This window comes from Urocampus carinirostris, chromosome 8 (genome assembly GCF_059441175.1).
Source record: "Urocampus carinirostris isolate Australia breed hairy pipefish chromosome 8, RoL_Ucar_1.0, whole genome shotgun sequence".
Taxonomy (NCBI): Eukaryota; Metazoa; Chordata; class Actinopteri; order Syngnathiformes; family Syngnathidae; genus Urocampus; species Urocampus carinirostris.
The window spans coordinates 32,874,969-32,899,618 of NC_142356.1; the positions used below are offsets into that span (position 1 = coordinate 32,874,969).

Sequence of the window (24,650 nt, forward strand, 5' to 3'; positions counted from 1 at the left end):
AAATTTTAGCCCACTCCATTTCCGACATGGCAACTGTAAAAAAATAAACAAAAAAAGCTCTCTGCTTCCAGAACAAGTGGAAATTTCACTGAAATCTGAAATAATTGTGTTAGCCCAATTTGCCAAGAGACTGTGGCTGCCTTAAAGGATATAATACAAAGAGGCACTTCCTGAAAAACATGCTGACTACAAAAAGCTAAGTAGAAACGCAAGTCACGAGACCCTGCGAGTCAAATGAAAATGCTACAGAGGCGAGCTATGAGTTTGCCACGTTGATCACCAAGCATCGCAAACCTTTCACTGCGGGTGAATTTATTAAAGACTGCTCAAAGAATGCCTGCTTGAATAGTTCAAACATTTTCAGCCTACGAAATCTGGCCCGCTTTCTCAAAGGTTTGGACATCCTTGGGTTAAAGCACATGTGCCAAACAGGCGGCCCGCGGGCCAGATCAGGCCCGCTAAGGGATTGAATCCGGCCCGGGAGACAACACTCAGAGAAGCGCAAGAGAAAACCAAGCTGCAGGTTGAAATATGTCAACTTGATGTTGCCAAAGCCGGGTGCCTCTCACAATGACACTGTACTTGTATTTATTTCTCTCTCTCTCTCTCTCTCTCTCTCTCTCTCTCTCTCTCTCTCTCTCTCTCTCTCTCTCTCTCTCTCTCTCTCTCTCTCTCTCTCTCTCTCTCTCTCTCTCTCTCTCTCTCTCTCTCTCTCTCTCTCCCTCTCTCTTTCCTTTCTACCCCCTTTCTCCCACTCTGTCTCTGTCTCTTTCACTCTGTGTCTCTCTTTTTCTCTTCCTTTGTTGCTCTTTGTCTCTTTCTCTCTCGGTGTCTTTTAACCTCTTTTGCTTTAACTTCCTTTTTTCCTTTTCTCTTTTCTCTTTCTCTCTTCATAACCTTCGCGTTTTCTTTTCTCTTTTCTCTCCTTCTGTCTTTTTATTTCTCTTTGGATTTGTTTCTTCCTCTCCCTTTCCTTTCCCCCTCTCTCATGACTTTTTATCTTTTGTTTCTCACGCTCTCTCCCTCGCTCTCTTTTTCTTTCTGTGTCCCGCCCTCTCTCCTCTCCCCCCACCTCTTTCTCTTATTTCTTTATATCTATTTTTCTTTCTCTTTAATCTACTAGTCCGGCCCCCGAAAGAATGTTTTTTCTATCATACGGCCCCCGAGTTAAAATGAGTTTGACACCCCTGGGTTAAAGTAACAGCTTTTCTTGACACTAATATTATGCTACAGGACCTGCATAACTGATTCTTAATGTCCCCGGAAGATGTCTGACCCTGGCAACAAGTGGTGGCTGAAATGTGATAGGTTAAATATGAAAACACACACCTGAAAGCAGCACAACAAGGGGAAAACCAATGAAAGGATGGTGAACATTTGAAAGGTATACATGGAGAAAATATAACATTATAAGATTCAGATATTTTTAGGCCAGCAAAGGGGGCCTTGCAGGCCCCGACGGCCCACCACTGTTATAATTTTGTTGTCAAACCACATAGTGTTTCCTTGGATCCTAAACGTGTAATGACTTCGTGCGTCACGTGACGTCATCGCGTTTGTCCAATTGTGTGTGGTCGCCGCGTCAGCCTGAGAATTCCGTGGGCGGAGAAGCGATTCCGGTTCCGGGTGTATTCATACCAGTCGAAGACGTTCGCCTTTCTTATTATGCTCTTTTATTGGAAACTTTTCTCAACTATCGACAGTTGATCCCGGTTACGATTTTATTTGACAAGTAAATCGGGAAAATTAGCGATCATGACCACCCGCTCGGAGAGAGAGAAGGCCCAGAAACTGAACGAGCAACACCAGGCCATCCTGTCCAAAATGCTCAGAGAGGAAGACAACAAGTATTGTGCCGACTGTGAGGCGAAAGGTACGGCGTTCAAGTTCTCTCTGCGGCACAAAAGCCGACTTCAATGGCGTCATAGGCGTTAGGAACTCGTGTAGCATCTGTTAGCCGGCATAAGGCGCCTCCGAGTTACGGAAGCGGCACCGGTAAATCAGCTGACACCGCTCCCTCCAAGCTAAACTAAGTGGCTAGCTAGCAGGCTAGCAGTTTGCGGTTCCTTACAAGCAGAATGTCGCCTTTAAACCGTGAATCGTGTCTGCTTTATAAGCGTCACACAGCATGTTAATCAAGTATCCATCGACTGTATATCACTGTCACGTCACACAAAAGTGTAAAGCAGGTGCTGCGTTTGCTACCTTTTGCTGACTGGTTCGATCCACGACGGTGGCTTTTGACTTCAGGTCCAAGATGGGCGTCCTGGAATCTGGGAGTATTTATCTGCATTCGATGTGCAGGCATCCACAGGAACCTCGGGGTGCACATATCCCGAGTCAAATCAGTGAACTTGGACCAATGGACCTCAGATCAAATTCAGGTAAGGTTGTAGTCCGTGTTGGGTGCGTTACTCTGTCAAGTCAAGTCATTTTTATTTGTTTAGCCCTTAATCACAAAGAGTCTCAAAGGGCTGCACAGGTTATTGCACATACTATTATTTTAGACTATTATTACACCATCCCCTGATCTGAAACCAACATGAGGGCAAGGAAAAACTCAAAAACATCAACATGAGGAAAATGAAGAAACCTTGAGAAGGGACCGCACATGTGGTAATCCTCCTTTCAGGATGACCAGGCTGCAATGGATGTTGCAATTACAAATAATACAGAGATATTGTCAACCAAAATATAGGTTATTCATATGTTATAGAGTAAAAGTGTGTTTTAAGCTTAGATTTAAACATTTCCACTGAGGTTGCAGATCGAATCTCAGGGGGAAGAGCATCCCCCCTCCGAAAAAGTAATTAGTTACAGTTACTTCCCCCTAATGTATAGTTACGAACCACTTGAACAACATCTGGGAAATCCAAGTAGTGGTGGCTATTTTGGGTGTACGTTTACTCACTCATTATTATTGGTGTGATTAACATTTGAAATATTGCTGTAGTTTGGCTATTGTCAAACGTTCCGTGCTAAGTTATGAATGTAAATGGTCTGCATTTATGTAGCGCTCTTCAAGTCAATGAAGACCTCCCAAAGCGCTTTACAATGTGCTTCACACTTTTCCCTTTTACACACTCACTAACCAATAGCAGTGTCAGCCATGCAAAGCAACTACCTGCTTTCGGGGACATTAGGGATTCAGTGTCTTGCCCAAGGAAACTTCGACATATAACTCGGAGGAGCCGGGAATCGAACCTGGGACCTCTCGATCCCACGACGAGAGCTTTACCTCCTGAGCAAATGATTGCTTCTGTACAGGAGGGGTTAGGGTTCAAACAAGGCGATTCTCTGGGACTCTTTTTCAGCCGGCAAATGAGTCATTATCATTGGCAAGGCGTTTTAATGTGCCCGGGCGATCCCCGGTGGTGGAATTGCGTTAATTCAGAGCCTAACTCTGCCCTCCACTCTTAGATAGGGATGCACCTTTTTCGGTCAGGGTTTTAGGGACACTCAGATCTTCCTTTGGCCAGGAAACTGCGCTATAATTTTGCCAAAGGTTTGTGGCGCGCGCTCACTATCTTCAAAGGCCGCATTGCGAGTGAGGTTCTTGCTCTGGCCTCCACTCATTGTTAGTTGGTTGGATCTCTTAACCACTAGATTTGTAGGAGCACCATTTCCTGTGTTGCGTCTTGGGCGTTCATCCCTCTCCAGGCCAACATATGTTCCCACCCGGTCATGAACCGGGGACCTTTCACGAGTTAGGCGAATGTGCTAACCACTTCAGTATGAAATCATTATGTAACAGTTGTTGGAAATAATTAGTAAAGTCACAAAAAACATTGCCCCAAACATTTCATTCTCATTCGAACATCCAACCAAATTAAACTGCGTCTGGTGGATCCATCCAATAAGGCCGACATTGGGGGAAAGTTACAGACACCCAAAAGTAGCGCGTTACTCTGAAAAGTAACTAGTTACTAATTACAGTATATGCTCAAATTGAAGCTGACCCTCTAAACCAGACCTGGGCACTCCGGTCCTGGAGGGCCATACGTCCTGCCAGATTTTGAAGTTTGCTCTTCTTTAACTCAGGTGATACAAATTATAACCTTGTTAGCAAGCTAGCAAGTGCTCGTTAACGATACTGGTGATTGGAATCACCTGTATTGGATCAGAAAAACCTCAAAAATCATGCAGAACATACGGCCCTCCAGGACCGGAGTGCCCAGGTCTGCTCTAAACCATTTGAAAGATAGCTACATTATATAATAGAACAAAATGTTTACACAAACCTTATATTTCTTGGCTTGTGCAATTTTGCAAACTTGGCACAGTCAAGACATTTCATAACTGTTTTGTCTCCAAACCACTCAAACATTTACTTCTCCATTTCTGGGTTATGACGGGGCCGATTTATTGTTTCTCTAGGCTTGTTATATATTGTATGTATTTATATATCAGAGCCATATTCCCCTAGTGGGAGGCTGCTAGAAAATACTCACATTCTTGACTCTTTCTGGGAGATGGATTCAAAGAAAGGGACTCTCTCAACCCCACCTATAAGTCGCAACACCTATCGTTGGGAGTCATTGATGTCCCAAACACCCCAATTCCAACTATTAATGCCGAACGCTAAGCAGGGAGGCAGCAGGTACTAATTTTGTTAGTCTTCGTTACTACTCGAAATTGAAAAGATGGAATTTCAGTCAAGTCAAGTCATTTTTATTTGTATAGCCCTTAATCACAAAGAGTCTCAAAGGGGTGCACAGGTTATTACACAGACTATTTTTCAGACTATCATTACATCATCCCCTGATATGAAACCAACATGAGGGCAAGGAAAAACTCAAAAACCTTCAGCACTCTTTTACCATAAATTCTGTGCCCACATTTTCCCCATTGATTTTTATTTTGTTCCTGTATAAGCCACGCACCCTGCCCATTCACAATGGTGAGACGCAGCCAGATATGCGCATATAATTTCAGTATTTTATTTTATCGTTGTAAAATTTGGCTTTACATGTAGGTATATACGGGTGGGAGAATATCAGTAGGGAGATATTAAGATTTTTCCTACTCTGTGCTTGAGATGGCGCCACTGTTTTTAAATGTATTTTGTAAATATAAACATGCCTTCCTTCTTATTGTTGTATTGCCGTTGTACTGCTGGCGGATTGAGGATTTTGTGTGCTTCACGTGCGAACGAGGAATCGTCAGAAACATTGCAAAACGTGGCCTGCTTTTAAAAAGTTGCGGAGTAACACACCATGCTGCAGCGACAGTTGAGTTGCAACATTTACCGTAAATTCCGGACTATAAGCCGATATTTTTTTTCCAAACGTTCAACCCTGCGGCTTATTCAGTGATGCGGCCAATTTATGTAATTTTTCTAACGGCCGCCAGCGGCGCTTGAGTACAAAAGGTCAGATTTAGACCGGTGGAATATATGCGCCGAGGAAGACTGCAACTTCTTGGCTTGTGCATAAATTAAATTAGCGTAAACATACCCTCATCATGCAAAATGCAAAAAGAAAGGCACATGACGCAGCTTTCAAGCTAAAAGCAATCGAGCAGTCCGATAAAGAAGAAGCGAGCGTGTTGCTAGCGTGTTATGGACTAAGGGAGCGTGGGATGACGTCTATATGACAAAGTTTCTTTCCGACACTGAGGAAGACGACTTTGATGGCTTCAGTTCTAAGGAGGAAGATGAGGACGGTTTACCGTGATTTTTACAAGTACGGTATGTTTTTTTAACAGACCCGTTTACTGTGTTGCGAGCGTGTTGCTACCATTGACTGCCCTGTCACAGGCACCGTTTGGGATGAAAGTTATATTATTATTATTAAAGCTTTGAAAACTCTCGGTGTACCGTCTTTCTTTGTAATTATGTGTAACTATGTATAATATGTATTTGCAACTGTATATTTTTGTAATGTATTTATTTCAGACACTTATTCTGATATGTTTTACACGGGCGAATAAAAAAGAAGGGGCGAAACAAACGCGGGGTGACAGGAAGTGGGGACCGGTAAAGGTGAGTGTTTGTGGACGCGGCGGACAATAGTGGATATATATTTTTCCCACCCTTTACCTTTGGAAATATACACTTTTTTCCTTGGATTACTTTCAACGGGACCCGGACTCTGCAGGTCTGCTTCAAACTTTAAGTACCGGTATCATTTTCCGTTCATTTTTCCGTCTGTGATTTTTGGACTGTGTACTTTTATGAAGGACATTCAGTTTCAATCGCGGGACTTAAAGTCGGGTCTGAGTTAATTTTGTGTTTGTGTTACATTTTTATAATGTGGGCGCATGCGGCTTATATACAGGTGCGGCTTGTGTAAGTACAAAATCGGTTTTCCTCTTAAAATGTGGTTGCGGCTTATAATCAGGTGCGCTTTATAGTCCGGAATTTACGGCCATTAATAAGGCGTTAGAGTACTCATTACCGACAAAAGTTATTTCATCCCTTTGAAATGCGTTACTCCCAACACTGATAGTGGTATTTCTTTCGTGGGTCTGCTCATAGAGACATGACAAATTATAGAAATAACTATTTCTTTAGCCATTTAATATTCTGTTTTAATGCCAACCTCTCCCTCCAATGTTTTTTCAAACATCAAGTACCAAATTTTCAAATGCAATACGTAAATAGAGAAAGCCAGTAATTGTTTAAAGTACAATAGATATATACATCCACCAGTTGCTTTGTGAACAAAACGAAAGCTTATTATCATGACGTTTCCAGTAAAGGTAACAACAAGTGGCATCTCTCCAAGCCCTTGCTGCAAAATTTGTTGAACGCATTACTATGTTTTTTTTTTTTTACTTTTCAATAAGGAAACGATTATTTTTATTTCCTAATGGCAATGACACATTTTGATGTGGCACGGGTTACCCCTCATTTAAATTGTTAGAAAAGCCTCGCCCTTTACTTAGTGTTTTTTTTTTTTTACATAAACATTAAGCTGTCTTCTTACTTAAATAAATATAAATGCATTTATATAGTGCTTTTCAAATCACTAAAGAGCTCCCAAAGCACTTTACAATGTGCTTCACACTTTCACATTCACACACACACTCACTCACCGATACCGGTGTCAGCCATGCAAGGCAACTACCTGCTTATCGGGGGCATTAGGAATTCATTGTCTTGCCCAAGGACACTTCGACATATGACACAGAGGAGCCGGGAATCGAACCCGCGACCTCTTTAATCCCAAGATGAGCTACTGTGTGAATAGTAAAAAAAATTATATTTATAAGTTAGCTTGCTTTTAATTGACTTTTATCTAGCAGTTGGTAGATCATTTTTGTATTCCACTAATTTTACCATTGCTTACTTCCCGTTTTTCAACCACTTAGTGGTTGCACTGAGGATCTACTGGCTTGTGGTCTTTGCTTACTTACAGTTTAATGCCTGGCAAGTTATTAGGCTTATTGAGAGACCAGGCTAGTCCACGTCCTGAGGACTGCATCAAGCACACCCTATGTTTAACTGGCCCTCACAGACCCCTCGAAGTCAAACTGCCTTCAGATATTCTGTCCTACTAGCTTTTTGGTGTTTGATAGGACCAGTTTTTAAATTAAAGACATGTACCTTGAATACTGTGTTTCTGTAGTGCAGTGGTTGACACATTCTTCCAACACGCGAAAGGTCCCGAGTTTTTGTGATCAAGTAGACATTCGTTGGTCTGGAGAGGGATGGTGCCGAACAGGCTATACTTGCCTAAGACACACCACAGAAAATGGTGCCCCTTCGACCCTAGTGGTTAAGGGATCCACCCACCCAACCACCGCCTTAAATACTAATTTTCTGACCAATCTTAATGTTTGTCCATTTTACCACAGCACACAATAACTGTTCCAACACGTGGCATTGTGTAGGTTTGCTGCAGCACAGTGTTGTTTAATTTAGCATTGAACTGTACCACACGATCACATGTTATTTTCATGTGACTATAATGTGACTTTTTTTCTTTAAAATGACAGCACTATATTTGTTCATTTAAAGGTGTAGTATTATTTGAATGTAATTGTAAATGTAATTGACTAACCGCTATGACTAAGGGTTGTCATTTTCATTTTGTAACTAACAGAAAAACACTGTAATAATAAGATCTGTAACCTGATGCTTTTTTTAATATCGTTCATGACGGAAAGATTTTAGTTTTTCTATCAATTATGCAAGTACATACGCTCATGAAAGAGTACACTATATTTCTAAATTCATTCATTGGCGCTTTCTTCTTTTTTCGCAGCGTATACAGGACATGGGGAACACCAAGGCCAGGCAGCTTTATGAAGCCGAACTTCCAGCAAATTTCAGACGGCCTCAGACAGACCAGTATCTTTCAGTGTTTTCAATTGCCTGAATTTGTCACTTGATTGATTTAAACTTGCTCTCCACCATTCAAAAAAAACATGGTTTATCGATCCGACAAGAAAGCAATGGGCTACGCTTTGGATCAATCTCTTTGAATAATAATAGCATGCACTTTCCCTGTAGCCATCAGGAGCTGCTGAATGTAGTATATCTTTAATGTGCCCACCGTGTAATGGCTGCTATTATTCCTTGACTCTTGCCTCAGAGCAGTTGAATTCTTCATCAGGGACAAATATGAGAAGAAGAAATACTACAACGTGAATGTGACCAATGGAAGCAGCGTATGTTCAATCTTTATTTTTTATCCTACCATTCGACCAGTCTTCTTTTTTTGTTTTTTGGTAGTTGCTTTTATCTTGAACTGAGTGCATTTACATGGAGGAAAAAACTTCAAAAACTCCAAATAGTAACAATATTTGGTCAGTGCAAGGACGTGTAAACCCAAAAACTAGAACAATTTCTTATTCTTTTCTTAAACAAAGGGAAGATTCCTGGAAGACTGCAAGTTCTACTGGTACCTAATTTTGTGTGGTGAAGTTCAAGTTAAAAGCAGTAATTGTGTATATTTGTGTAATGCGACTGAAAGTCCCTTCTTCTCAATAATGTGCCAGGCTTACCCCTGAATCATTCAGAGACCCTCGTTTCAGCCATAACCTAAAATTGACCACCTGTGTATTTAACAATCCAGCGATTGATTCAGTTTTCATCTTTGTTTTATTCAGCCTAAAGATTGTACCAAAAAAGAGAAGGAGACAGAGCGAGGGAGCAAGGTGTCATCTTACACCAAGGTAAGTTCTCTTGTACACGTTGGTATTCTCTTCTCAGCTTTCACCACATCGTCCTCATCCAATGATTATTTACTTATGAATTCAAGAAGAATGAAGAGTCGCAGCCGGCCCCCAAAGTTAGCCCAGTGAAGACATCAGAACCTTCAGTGAACTTACTTGCACTTGGTAAGTCAGCTACTTTTTTTCAATCTGCTGTATATCTTTTAGGGTCTACTCAGTGTCGAATATAGTTCTCTGTGAGGGGTTTTTATGGAAACGTTTGATTGTCCTATACAAAGTAATTTTCACTAGAATGGGGTTTACAATGCACCATCATAGTAAAGTTATTTAGTTAGTTATCAACTGCCTTTTGTATAGTGGAAGCCAAGGCCTAATGTCTGTAAAGCTCTGTAAATAGTGTGGCGTATTGTAATATGTTATAACCTGATAATTCATCAAAGGAAAGGAATGTGTGACACAAAGCAAATATGAGCGTTAGACATTAGGTCTCTTGTTTATTAGGTTCCTTTTTGTGTGGTCATTTCTTTAATACAAGAAAATGAGTGCAATTTTTATGTTGACTAATCTACAATTTACAGTACAATTTTGGTTGGATTGTTTATGCAAGTACAACAAAAGTCAAATTAGTTTTTGGTACCCAATGCAACATTTTACAATGCAAGTTGAATGTGCGTAGTATTTATTTAAATATGACAGAACTGTATTGTAAGTACACTTTTGTTTATAACTGACAGGTATCTTTAATGAACAGTTTGTGGTGCAAAGTGACTTTTTCAGTAACGAGATGTAGAGAGCCTTTGTCTGGCAGGAAGTTTATGTTGCTGACTCAGTCCCTGATTTTTTTTTGCCTACTTTTTTTTTGTGTCAACATGGCAAACAGGATATGCCCACAGTTTTCCCTAAAACATAACGTGCACATAGTGACCATATTTTGGGGCAATAAATCGTTTTTGTTTTTGCCTTAATAGTTGTAGTTAGGTGTTAATGAAGAAGTTATTTTAGTGAATCTTATGCAAATTATATCGTATGTGCTTGTCGGTGCTTACTTTTCTTGTTGGGTTATTTGCCCCTGTAAAACCAGTATTTTCACTTCTCTGTGTTAGACGCACCGGCAGCTGCACCAAGCAACAATGGGATCACAAGCACAAGCCAGAACAATAATGACCTGGACATATTCGGCCCTATGGTTTCTAACCCCTTACCATCATCTACTTCAGCTCCACAGTTTCCTCAGGTAGCATAGATAAATATTTGGCAGCGTTAGGTGGGATACTAGTATCTCCAAAATCGTCCCCTTTTAGGAGACTAGGAAAACTGAGTGCTTACGTGTCACTATCTTTGCATGGTCAAAAAGGAAGCCAATTTCATAGGTTCTCACAGTTCCATCATTTATATGGTTAATTATCATTCCATCAACATGTGATGACGTTCCATGTGTATTGTATTATCAACATTTTTTTTTTTAGATGATGATAGTTTTTAATCATTTGTAATGTATGTGAAAATTAGGGTCAGGAAATAAAATTTGATTAAACTTAAGTGACTGATAAAATAGAATTGATTCTTTCGAAGATTATTCATACATCTGTGGTCAATTTATAGTGTAGTACACACTCAATATAAGGAGATAAGACTTCAATGGATTTTGAATTTGCAAGAACAAGGGTGATCCCGAACCTCATAAGAAATTCCAACCTGTTCTAAATGGCCTACCCTGAGCCCTTTCGTTTTATTAAATCTCCTAAGATACAAACGCAGATGCGCCCTAAAGGGTGTGGATCTCAAATGACTGCAACATGATTGGCCGATAGTAACAATGATGTAGACAGTATTAGTCAAAACAACGAACAGCAGCGAGGTTATACAGTCGAAACAACCAACTGGCATCCTATGCGGTCTCCTTTGCATGTGTCTGATATTAAAATCTCTGATGAGTAGTAATTTATAGTAGTATTTCTTTTTTTATTATTACTTTTTCATGTTTTTTTCCCCAAATAATATTTTTTGGGTGTGATTTGCCTGAAAACAGGTGAACTCCAGCAGTGCTGCTGGTACTCCCACACAAGCCACAGCAGCGGTGGGTGGAGCCATGCCTGGGTCAGGCAACGGCGACCTTGACCTTTTCAATGACGGCAGCAGTGCAACCAAGGTTGACGATAATGCCAAGAAGCCACTGTCCAAGGACTCAATCTTGTCGCTCTATGGAACCAACAACATGGCTCCACAGGCCCCAGCAGGTAAGAAATGTTTCTACTGATCTGTCATTCAAAACATTGTTGTGATTACTATAAGTTCTGGACAACAAGCCTCTATTTTCTTCTACCTTTCAAACCCTGCAGCTTACAATACGATGCTCTTAATCAACTAGCGCAGCAGTCAATATGAACAAAATTGGCATAAACATATACGCAGGAGTGTGACAAAAACTATCTCAAAACAAAACTCAATATACTATGCCAAGAAAAGGCAAGGCGAGTTTATTTGTATAGCACAATTCATACACAAGGCAATTCAAAGTGCGTTACAGAAATGGCAGACAGATTAAAAACACACAATAAAAGACATTGAAAATTTAAAATGTGGCTTTTAAAATGCATTAAAACCACAGATAAAACATAATAAAATCAATTAATTAAAATGAGGTAAAAGTGAAGAGTGCAGATAGAACCCTTTCAGTTGTATGCACAGTTGAACAGAACTGTTTTCAGCCTGGACTTAAACATTGTCAGACTAGACGCCTGTACAATAACAACAACTTGTTGACATACAGAGCCATGGTAGGGATCTTAAGCTCTCCCATCATTTGCGCACATGATGAAGTGGTTGAAAGGAGATCAATTAATGTTACTTCTATATAAAAAAATCATTATACATGCTGACACTGGTTACTAACTTAGTGGTACATGATAATTATCGGGCTGACAGCGAACTGATAACAGCCTTAATATGATGTCAGTTTTATATCTGATGGGGAAAAATATATCTGATAGTCACCTGCTGTCACTAAATATTCACTCCGTTAACTCTACCTTTTAGCAAGATTCGAAGCATTTATCTATAATCATTTGACTCTGCTTATATGTTAATGCCAATTTAATTATGATTGACATCTGCGCTAGTTATTCAAGATTGACAGCTACTGACAGTCTGCAAAAGTGTCTTGATCGCGACACAATGTGTTACTTTTATGGACTAGACATTTTCCTTCTGATGTTTTCTCAAATATAAGAAATGGACTTGAATGAGTTTATTTATGTGTTTTTTTTAAACCTGTGGCTTAAGATCAGGTGTGGCTTGTACAAAAACAAAGTTGAGTTTCTTCCATATATTTGCTCATGCCGCTTTTAATCAGGTGTGCCTTGTAGTCCATAATTTACGGTAAAAATTAAAGGGCATGTTATCACAGTACGTGTATAGTTTTCATATACCTAGCATAACTTGTAACCAGTATTTGGCACATTATTAAAAAAAGTAATTAGTTACCATGTAGAGCAAATAAGCCCAGCACAAAAATGACTTCCACCATCTTTGTTTTGGGTGGCTCGCTTTGGAACGGATGGAACGACGGCGCCCCCTTTTGGACAGTTCCCGGTCGTACTAGTTTACCATGTACCGTGATTGAATCTGATAACATGAAGTATTGAATGTAATGAAAACATTCAAGGTAAGGTATTGATAAAGAAATGTTCTCACCGTACGTAATTATGTCGTTTGGAGGGACATTCTCAAGTATAGAACATTCCCCAAATTTTTTACTTATTCGGTTTTCTAACAAGTTTAGCAATTTCAAGCACAGTCACCCGATACTGAGAGTATCAGATATCTAAGACCACGCCCATAAAGGCATGATCTGGTCGAGCGTCACTGGTCCATATAAAATGAATTGGCTGAGTGATAGCCGTTCTCTTTTCTTCTGCCTGGCCGGTACGTCTCGCACGACACGCCACGTTATATACGTGGGCCTGCACTGTGGCCTTGAGTTCAGCACGTGGGCCATACATTGCGACCATCTGGAGCACAAGACCAAATCTCTCCGCACAATAAGTAAGAGGAGGGTTTCAGATTTAACACCATATTTGCCGGTTCTTGGGAATGAACGTTTGTTTTTCTGTACAAGGGAATCTCCCCAGATCAACTACATTTATAGCGGGAAACTTTCTTTTTGTGCTGGTAAATTCCAGACTTTCAGCGGTCGAAAACTCCCATAATCTCCGCGCCTTCCCCTTCCTCCCCCCATCATTAATTATCTCTGTTAATAAATTGTGTGTCCTGTTTCAAACGGCCTGGTTCATTGAATCCATTTTCTTGGGATGTTCATATCAAAACTCAAAGTAATAACACAATTTAATTTTTTATCAGTGAAATTCTAGAATCCTTCAGAGAAAAAAAGATTTATGGTGTAGCATAAGCTACATCTAGAGCAGGGATGTCAAACTCAATTGCACAAGGGGCCAAAATTCAAAACACACTTAAGATCACGGACCAACCAGGATAAACATTTATTGAACACGCTTAAACTGAATGTTTTTGAAACATAAATATGGATAAAAACAGACAAGAATATTAAATTTAAACCTTAAAGCACTTATACAGTATGTATTATTTTGCTCTAAATAAAAATATCTTGTTAAATTATACAACTTAGAACTTACTTAAACAACTTAACATTAAAATAACATTCAAATTACTTTGCTCCTATGTCAATGTATATTAAAAAAAACTTAAATACCCCAAAAGATTTTGCTCTCCTTAATATATCTCCTGTCAAAAGTAGAAATATGAAAATGCTACACAAATTACTTTGTAAAAACGTCTCAACACTCTGCGAACAGGGAGCCTGATGTGCGCAGACGGAGTAGGGCGAGAGATGCACTTTTTTCATAGCTCCACCCGTCCCTTTCACTCACCCAATCAAATAACTTTAAGTTCTCTTCCGGTGTTTTGGGCGTATTTACAATTTGTTCCGTGGATTCATCAAAAAGTATCTGAACACAGATTATATAATGAGCTTTTATATAAAGGATTCTTTAGCGTTGTACAGCCAAAACGATGTTTTTTATTTATTTATTTATTTATTTATTTTATTTTTGGGTGTGACACCTGGACTGTAAATTGTAGTGAAAACGTACCCTATATATTCTGAAAAGTCCTGAAATGCATTTCAGTTGTGGTTTGGCTTTGCTTGTATCTGAACAGGATTAATGGCTCAAGTTTTGAACGAGATGGAGAAAATTTGCACGCAATTATATATGTCTCTTAGCCATAGGTACTCCTAGCTTGCGAGCCATAGTTTCTCGACCCCTGGTATATAGTATAGTATACGTCATATATGAAGGAATAGATACAGTGACTAAAACGTCAGAATATGATGTTTAGGGATGAGACGGTGTTGTTCGGCTCATTAATAACAATAATGTATAATGGTCTTGCGGGCCAGAAATGATTACACGGCGGGCCGGGAGTTTGACACATGTGATCTAGAGGTAAATTCGTTGACTGATTGCAGTAAAGAATAATTCGTTTAAATCCTAACGTTTTTCAAAATGAAAGCTAGAAAAATCCCTGCACTATTGGTGCCCTGTGTGAGGCTGGAGAAAAGAGGACGGCTATCGCTCAGCCAATTCTTTTTATACGGACCAGTGATGCTCAACCAGATCATATCTGATATTTTCAGTATCGGGTAACGGTCTTTGAAATTTCTAAACCTGTTAGAAAGCCAAAGAAGTGAGAATTTAGCGTAATGTGCTGTACCTGAGAATGACCCTCCAATCGACATAATTTCATACATTGAGAACATCATTTTATCAATACATTGCCTTGGATGTTTTAATTACATTCATAACTTTATGTTATCAGATTTCATTATGGTCCATGATAAATTAGTACGACCGGAAATTGTCCAAAAGGGGATGCAGTCGTTCTATCCATTCCAAAGTAAGCCACTTTTGAGAAACAAAGATGGTGGAAGTCATTTTTATGCTGGGCTTATTTACTCTACAACCGTTACGAGTTACTTCATTTATGAAGTAATTCCGTTAACTTTCCCTGACTGTATTTAGTTGTACTTTGATGGGCCATGTTAACATGTAAACTCCTATTCAATGATTTGAGCAGCTGCTTGTGCTGGATTTCATACTACATACTGAGCAGAAGAGAAAAAAGAGGATTAGATGACATTTAAATTTGTGATCTGATTTTGATGAGTAGTGGAGTTTAACGCACCATGTTGTAAAGATGTTTGAGTTTTAGTCATACCATTTTAGTCATACCGCATTACAGTATTCAACTCACCCACCCATCCATCATCTGCTCAGCTTATGCTCAGTAGGGTTGGGCGGGCACTGGAACCCATGCCAGCTATCTTCGGGCAGTGGGCAGGGGACACCCTTAACTGGTTGTCAGTCAGTTGCAGGGTACACAGAGACAGACAACCATTCACTTGCTCATTCACACCTAGGGACGATTTGGACCGGCCAATTAACCTGACATGCATGTTTTTGGAATGTGGGAGGAAACCGGAGTGCCCGGAGAAAACGGGGAGTCTGCGGTGGCTGGACTTAAACCCTTAACTTCTGCACCGTGGGGCTTCTCGTTAACCGCCCGCCGTGCCGTCCTGTTTTAGAGTATTCCTTACCGAGGAATTCCCTTTTTTTCTTCCTTTTTTTCTTGATGACTCATTTTGGTAGCATTTGTAACATAACCAGATTAGAAAAAAAATACTGTTGGATGCACTCACTGTGTACTTTAATACTGGGTCCCCGACCATAAACCTACTTGTATGTCACGCCACATTAATACCATTATTATGGTCTTGTCCTCTTCCTGTCAGCTGGCATGTTCATGGGACCCTCTCAGATGCAGTTTCCTGTCCAGACCTCTGTTGGTTATCAAGCCTTCCCTGGCATGGGCACCGCCATGCCGCCTACGACTGTCATGGGTGCCATGATGGCACAGAGTGGAGCGGCCATGATGGGGCCCAGTCCGGGGATGATGGTAGGGATGACCATGCCCAACGGCTTCATGGGAAATGCTTCTACTAGCGGTGTGATGGGCATGGCCCCCAGAATGATGGCGCAGCATGGCGGTGCAATGCCTGCAGGCATGGTGCCTGCCCAGGGCATGTACGCCATCCAGCCCGGGCAACAAGCTCAGTGGAACATGGCTCAGGTATCACTTTTCATTTAATTAGGGCACATTTGAAGTGCTCATTTTCATGTCAGTGCTCCATTTGTAGAAAGCATTAAAAAAATCAGCTCAGAACCATTGCCAATCACATTATAATGCCAAGCTTTTTACTTCAAGAAATTTAATTTATATTAAACTCTTGTCAGTCTTTGACATTTAGAGCCGCAATTGAAATCCTAAGCGCAAAAGATGGCATGTTTGATACGATGTGTAACGATATTCAAACGTCCTGTTTCGATAAATATCATGATCTGACTGCACAATATGATGATTATCAATATATTTTGCGTACGTGTGTGGCATAAAAAGAAACTCACAATACAGTAGACCCTGGGTTATGACATCACTCTGTCCTTGGGTGGGGATCGCAAGGTGAAATTATCTTAAGGCTGGGGATACCAAACCTATAATAATTAGCAAATGCCATCCAAAAGAGCAGTACTCCAGGTAAAAACATTACAATTGTATATACATATCAAACAACAAATAGTATGTAGTACATACTACTTCATGTAATATGAATTTGATTAAAATCTATTATAAATGCTTATACACGTAAAGGAAAATGAGATTGTATTTACCTTTGGTGTGACGTGACTTTTAGCGGTACAGTGGAGTTAGTGGGTGGATGCAGAGGGAGAAGATGGCGGCTTAAAACTGCTTTAAAAACTTCGCATTGCGAGGAGTGTCTTGCCCTTACAAGACTATTGAAACGATTTGTCAGATAAGTTTTTCGTTTTTAACCTGTTAACAACTAATGTTTTTTCTTTGGACAGTCAGAAACAGTCTGGCAAATATCGCTCAATCTTCATTTTACAGCAAAATATCCGCATATCAAACGTAAAATGCATATCATCAAAGCCGTATTGGCTTGATTGTGACTGGAATCTTACCGAGGCGAGTCTGACTTCCGACGAGCTCTTTGAGCTCTTTAAATGTTGGTGCATCATACGCCAGGTCCTCTTTGCATGTTGCAAGTCTTTTCCCTCGTTGTATCCAGGCACTTAAACTCTAAAATGTTTGGTACGCACAATTGATGTTGAAGCCGGCGTTTTTGTATATTTCGGCTCGAGAGAGACACTATTGCGAAGAAGCACCTCTCGACAGAGATTATAATTATGTAAGATGTCTCACTCTGTTGGAAAAATGTGTCTGGCAACAATAGTCAACCATTGAATTTTCTTGTCCACTATTTCTATCACTGATTTTTTTGTCGACAACTCTAACGCAAACGCAGCAAAATTCTGCCCGACCCTCGTGGAAATGAAGGGGTTAAACAATGACTGAATGAATGATTGTTAAAAAATACAATAAAACTTGCTGGTATGATCGACTAAGTGGGTTTACACAATGCAGTGGCTCAACGAAACTGAACTAACAAAATAATAGCCAACAGGGGGTGCTACAACTCCATAAATTACCACGATACGAGCTGCTTTTAATCTTAGTATTTTAATTTGAATAACACGCTAGAGAAATAATCAGTGTGCCACTAGGATGACCTAAATCTCATTTATTCAGATTGTTTATGAATATGCATATCTTTGCTTGATAATCTCTAAAACTGTATAAAGCAGGTGTTGGCAAAGTATCTTTCGTGGGCCACAATCGGCTTGTCAGGCTTTTTTATCCGATCCGCCAAACAAAAATGTTGATATGATTATATGTGTAATATGTTGATTTTCTGCCACTCTTTTCCTCAGTGTCCCTTAGAGTGTCTTCCCTTCATAGAAATTTATTTTTCCCCAAGCATTACATGTGTAAGGCCAAATAGCTGACTACATTTTTATGTGCTTGCTATTTTCTCTTATAATTTTTATCAAATATTATTTCCATTTCATGGATCCAAATCTGAGCCGAGGTATTCTGTATTTACTATGCTTTAATTATGTACTGTAACTATATTGAATGGTCTTATTGTAGAAAAATAAAAAACGAAATTAAACATCTATGAAGGCACTCTGATACTGATTCTAATACGACCTATTTCCATGTTTCTTTCATTTTGGAAAGTTTAAAACGAAAATAGTCAACCGAAAGAATTACCAAAAATAGAGATTATTTTTTTAAATGACAGTGACGATATAAGAACAATTAAGATAGGCCTACATCACTTGTGTCACAGCCTCTCCACATCATTTTATGCGCCCTGCAGGGGTCTTAAATGTCTGCGCGTCAAGGAATAAATGTTCAAGACTGCTTTGACTAAAAACTACCTGTCCCACAATGCCTGTGGACTACAATACCCACAAACTGACAGATCAGCGCCACTACACTGCAGTGTTTCCATCTCAATGCCATTGAATTGAGAAACTATCAAGACAAGTCATTTTTATTTGTATAGCCCTTAATCACAAAGAGTCTCAAAGGGCTGCACGGACCACGGATTATCGCAAACCACAGACTATTATTAAACCATCCCCTGATCTAAAACCTACATGAAGGCAATATGTCCAATATATAAGTGTAGTTTACTTTTTTCAAAGCAACGGGATTGTTCGTGACTTAAATAAAACAATATTGCTGCTGTTGGTGTCAGTGGATTTGTTCAGACCGAGGACAATCGACTTTGGCCTGGACGGATCTATTGACACTAACAAAGATGTTATATAATGAAATTGTGAATATGTTTGATTTTCGAGAAGGTTTGTTCAAACCTCACTTTGTGTTTGCTGTTAAAAACGTAATATTGGAATATAATATTGTGAATGTGCTTAATTGCTTTTGAGATTGTCATGATTGTTTTCTGTTTTTAGTGTCAATAAATTTGTTCAAACCAAAAAAAAATTGTTCTACATTAAGAAGTAGTTACGTTTTGTCCCTGTGAGGACAGACAATACGCTGATGTGGCCCATGGCCTACATGGTCTGTTTTCCTCATTTATTGCCAACGTATCAGATTGAGACTACACTTTGCAGATACAAAAAAATGACCCTAATCTTTATTTCCTCCTGACCCCTTTGCAAATTTTCTTTAACCTAATGCGGCCCTTACTTATCTGGTTTATAGGACAGTGTGCAATATTTGGTGCATACTCGTGGAACAAAAAAACCTTCATTTAGTAAAAAAAAAAAAAAAACACCCCCAAAGAAACATTTATCTATGCTGCTACGCTGTGCTCATATGGCACTGGTCTACGTTCAAAACGGTACCATCTAGTGGTCAAGTCTGATGAATTCTTATTTAACTTTCAGATGAGCCAGCAGATGTCAGGATTACACCTCAACGGCGCTCCTGGACACATGGCCTTCACTCAGCCCCCAGCTGCAATGGGCGGGTGGGCCGCGCCTTCACCCGGGGCCGGCCAAACTCTCAGCACACAGCTGTGGAAGTAAACTTCTCCAAGAGACCGTTAATGGACACATGAAGAGTGATGGGTGCAGGAGGCGCAAAAGCTCTTTTGTGTTTCTCTGCACCTCACTATTTCCACCATGGACCAGCCTTCAAGAACATGAAAATAGCATTTCCACTTGAGCCCCTTCCTCTCTTTCTTTCTCTCTATTGTTTGAGTGAATCAGGAGTCTTACATGCTGGCAGATTCTGCCTGTCATATGGTTTTTGAGCATCGCTTTTATTTTCCTTTTTTGGAAAACAAATACAAGGAAATAAACAGTCCCGACAAAAATTGTATCGACATATCAGAAAAGCTGCAGGACCAGTTACACAAGCTTTTATTGTATCATTGTACCAGGATAAGATTATAGATCATTTAAAGAAATAGTATTTAATGGGAGAAGTTGAGACTAATACAGTCTCTTGTCCCATGTTGTACAGCGCTGTATAACCTTTTAAAGTACTTGTGTTTCTCCTATAAGGAAATAAATAAAAGTCTTGATGAATGCTGGGTATCTGTTTCGTCTTTTGGACTGATTAGATTTGACTGACAAAGTCCTTAAACTGGGTGTTCAATCTCACAGCCCGTGATGTGACTTTAATGAGAATGATGTTCTTGTATAAATTTTAGTTTCATATTTGCTATAATTTAACAACGTACAAGAGGCTCTCAAACCTGAAGCCCTCGGGGTGATAACATGAAGCTTGTAACTTGATTTGAAATGTTAAAAGTTCAGCCCTTTTCGACTATTTGATTTATTCTCATAGTAATTACTTTTTTGGGGTAGAAAATATCCTTCAAATATGATCATTACACCTTTGCGTTACTTTGCAAAGATAGTATTTTCCTGATCACCCTGGGCTTAATTAAACCTGCCTTAAAATATAAAAGTACAGTTCTCTCATCTGACTTCAAAGTTTCCTTGACACCAATGACCGATTACCTTTTTGCTGGGCAATATTTACGAACCTGTTCAAAAACAATCACAGACACTCATTGTTTTCAACCATTAACCACATTTGACATGTTTTTGATCCTCCCAAGCTAGTGGGTAACTGGTGCTTCTTTAAATGTCACTGCTAAGTGGGAGTATTTCATTAATTGACTTGGTGGACTGCAGTCCAGTATTTTTTGACTTGCAATAGATTTTCAGAACATTTATTGATTATAATTTGATAAAATAAAAGAGCATTTCACATGCAACCTAATTCATATGGTAATTTCCTGATTGTGTCAGTCAGTACCGAGCATTATAATTTCAAATTGTGGTTCTCTAATGTAAGATTATGGAACAAATGTAAAAAAATAGCATTCATAGAGAGTTGTAGAAATAAATCAATAATCATGTAAAGCAGGGGTTTCAAAGTCAAGTAGATTAAAGGGCAAATAGAGAAACTTGTCCACAAGTCGAGGGCCAAACGATTTGGATGTCAAGTCTAGTATACCTAATTGAACCCACTGTAAACCTAACAAATATATTTCAATATGATCAGATAAATAAATAAATGGCTTTGCCAGTAATCTTTCATTTTAAACAGGCACCAAAGACAAACGTGTTTTATATAGAAATCGCCATAGGATGAAGATTTCACTCAACTGTAACATTTTTGAAGTCTATGTGGATTGTCTAATTTACTTGGGGGCCTCTAAAGCTAAGGCCCAGGTGAAACATCAGGTTAAACATTCCGCTGTTCTCAATTATCTTTTATAAAATTTGTTACACAAATATAGGTCTTAAAACCCCATTGATCATTAACGTGAAATTTTAAATAAAATAATGTGAACAATAAATTAATCCGTAATTTCCATGTGCTCTACTTACATTAAAGGGATGATGTGAATTATTTGATCACTCGATGTCACTGTATCGTGTATTGCAACCAAAAACAAGTGCAAGAAGGAACACAAACTATGGAGATTCACAGTGACCAAAATGCACAATTCTACCTTCCATTTTCTCGCCCAGACTTTTTGAGATTTTTTTGGGTACCCGTAAAAGCAAGATGGATGACAATTAGCTCATGTTATGTAAGATAAATGCATGTTTCTCGAGCAACGATTATTATTTAAAAATGCACGTTTATATGAGTTTATATCTGTGTATTTTGGATTATTTTTGAAATAATATTGCTGTTTTCTATGAGTATTTTTTTTACCACTAGGAGGCGCTAAATAATACCACTGTCCCTTTAAACTTTCACATTGAGGTAGGGGTCTCAAACTATCCTCCCACGGACTGCAAATAGCCTTTTTAGCAAGTTTGAGAATCCTGGTCTAAGGTGTCCTTAAAAAGTGAAACGTTTTTAAAGACATGTTTTTAAGGTGGGTTTTTTTGTTTTGTTTCCATTATTTCGTGTGGTATAAAAATCGTGAAAGTAAGAAGAGGCCTGCTTCAAATGCAGTCCAAACGCCAACCCACTCAATTCACTTACAACTCTTTCTTTTAAGAAGAATTAGCGTAATGTGAAGAAATACACAATTACTGGTACACAATAATGAATCAAGATCATCTAATGGGCTGTAGAGAACAATGGCTCGGGCCAAATATGGCCCACATGTCTTGACTTTGAAATTCGTGGTTTAGAGGCTCTTATTTCTGCAAAATGAGGATCCACTCTATATCAATTTAAATTTTGTGTTGGGCGTCCATATTCATGGACCTGCCTACTTTTGGCAAGTAATTATGAGAATTTTTCACTGTAAATCCTAAAAACATAATCTCACTTCTCAAGTATCACTGTGTTTATTTTCTATAAGATATAATTAACGTACTTTCCAGACTATAAGGCACACCCAAAAACCTCAAATTGGCCCAAACTTTGAACGTGCGCTTTATAATCCGGTGCGCCTCATTTTGTATGTGGACAAAATTGAAAATGCGTTTCCATATATGTACGATTATCGATTAGTTGAATCCTAATCACTAGGCGGCTAAGTGGTTGTTCACAATAGCATAATACCTAATGTAACAAGAATCAACCTCAAATTGCACAAAAGAGCACCACATCCTATCCACTAACCAGCTAGAGATACAGACAGCTCATGGAAAGCCATGAGGTTCTATCATTATCTCACTATTCTTAGCCGCAGCACCAGATAAGTATATTAGAGTACAGAGAATGTTGTTTACATTTTTCTCAGCTCAAACTATGTACATTATTATATAATGTGTGTATAGCAAATAAGCCCAGCACAAAATTGACTCCCACATTTTTTGTTTCAAGAAACTCAGAACTTTGGAATTGATGGAACGACTGCGTCAGTTCCCGGTCCTACTAATTCACCATGAACAATATTGACATCTGATAACATTAAGTTTTGAAGATAATTAGAACTTCCAAGGCTATGTTTTGATGAAATAATGTTCTCACTGTACGTAATTATGTCGATTGAAGGGGCATTTTCAAATAGAGAACATTGGGCAAATTTCTCACTTCTTTGGCTTAGCAATTTCAAACACCATCATCTGATCCTGGTGGTCTCAGATATCTGCACTCAAAGAACTTAAAGTACTAACGTAATCAAATTTTTTATCAGTGTTGGAAATTCTAGCATCCTTCAGAGAAAAACATATCAAAAATATTTATGGTGGAGCACAAGCAACACCTAGAGGCAAATTCCTTTACTGATTGCAGTAAAGAACAATTTGTTTCAAAACTAACGATTTTCCAAATGCTAGAAAATCCCTATATGATTAACCCTAGCCTTTACTGTAATTTTTATTCTATGCTTCTTATACAATAAAAAAAAACTCACAAAATACAAATTTTGGGAGGCATGCCTCATAATCCGGTGCAAATTTTAGTGCGGTAACTGAAATTGCTGATCCAAGCTACTATTGATTTATAAAGGAAAATATTGAAAAAATGGAGGGGCGCCCACACTTTTATCTTTTAAAAAATAGGTTGAGAACTAATGATTTGCAACACATGGAACGCCCAAAATTATGTTTAACAAGACATTATCACCGTGTTGGTACCCCCCAAAAAACGGTGTAGGCTGAGCTCGGCTTGTTTTCTCTGGCTGCCAAGCTGCTCTCCGAGTCTACTGTAGCCAGTGCAATGAAAGCCTTTTTTGTTGCATGTGTATTAGTCAGAGTATTTGGAAAATTACTCATCCAACATCACAATCTGTTGCAGTTTGAGTGGCAGGGAAAATGTGCCTGCTTGCCTCTACGAAACAGCGTTGTTGGTTTTTTTTCACACCGCAATTACAAGTCGGGTTTATCCGAACAAAAGCCTGTAAATACATACTACGGCGTTGTTCCCCCGCCCAGCTCAAACTGGGATACGTTCCAGAACAAATAGTCTCACCCCAGCGAAGGCTTTTACAGGTGCATGTGGCAAGCCTTTCTTTGTGTAAACCCTGTGATAGAGATTGAATGTATTGTGCATGAAATGTAGTCGAAGCATTATCAACCCTGCCCAATTACGATCCGTCGGTTGTCATCGACTCCTAGGTTTAAAAGGGGTGTGTTACTTTCTACCTGCTCTACTTGTTTCCTTCCCAACCGCCGAAAATCCTGTATTGCCTCGTCAATTTCATGTTTTTTTTAATACTGATATCAATGCACTTAGTCATGCATGTGCATGGCCAACCCTGAAAAGTGGGGTGGGCAGATCAATGCAAATATTGATATTATCGATATCAGGTAAGTACCGTACTTTTTGCGCTACGAGGCGCACCTAAAAGCCTTCATTTTTTTCAGGAGCTGACAACGCGCCTTGTAATACGGCGCGTTTATTATTTCTCAGCTTGATTACTGTAATGTATTGCTTTCTGGTCTCCTGGTGTCTAGCATCAAATGTTTGCAGCTGGTTCAGAATGCGGCAGCGAGACTTTTGACTAAGAGCAAAAAGTTTGACCATATTACTCCTGTATTGGCCAACTTGCACTGGCTCCCAGTCCACTTAATATGTGAATTTAAGGTTCTCTTACTAACATACAACTTGCACCCTTCTATCTCTCAGATTTGGTTTCCCCCTATGTTCCTGCACGGAGCCTCAGC

General features: G+C 39.3%; 1 protein-coding gene across 2 annotated transcripts; it reads left to right on the forward strand.

Moving 5' to 3' along the window:
* Nucleotides 1-1,582: 1,582 nt before the first annotated feature.
* On the forward strand, nt 1,583-20,152 carry LOC148361680 (stromal membrane-associated protein 1-like). 2 transcript variants are annotated; one of them, XM_088342425.1, is made up of 10 exons: nt 1,583-1,873; nt 2,251-2,384; nt 8,211-8,296; nt 8,541-8,616; nt 9,058-9,123; nt 9,210-9,288; nt 10,227-10,357; nt 11,153-11,360; nt 15,953-16,290; nt 19,503-20,152. In XM_088342425.1, the coding sequence occupies exons 1-10, from the start codon at nt 1,756-1,758 to the stop codon at nt 19,641-19,643; spliced, it is 1,377 nt and encodes a 458-aa protein (XP_088198551.1). In that variant the 5' UTR covers nt 1,583-1,755; the 3' UTR covers nt 19,644-20,152. The 2 variants fall into 2 exon arrangements, with proteins under 2 accessions (XP_088198551.1, XP_088198552.1); XM_088342426.1 differs by having other exon boundaries at nt 9,213-9,288.
* The last annotated feature ends 4,498 nt before the right edge of the window (nt 20,153-24,650 follow it).

Coding starts and splice junctions, on each gene's coding strand:
- LOC148361680 (XM_088342425.1), top strand. CDS start 1,756: ATGACCACCCGCTCGGAGAGAGAGAAGGCCCAGAAACTGAACGAGCAA. Junction 1,874..2,250: donor TGCCGACTGTGAGGCGAAAG/GTACGGCGTTCA, acceptor TTTTGACTTCAG/GTCCAAGATGGGCGTCCTGG. Junction 8,617..9,057: donor ATGTGACCAATGGAAGCAGC/GTATGTTCAATC, acceptor TGTTTTATTCAG/CCTAAAGATTGTACCAAAAA.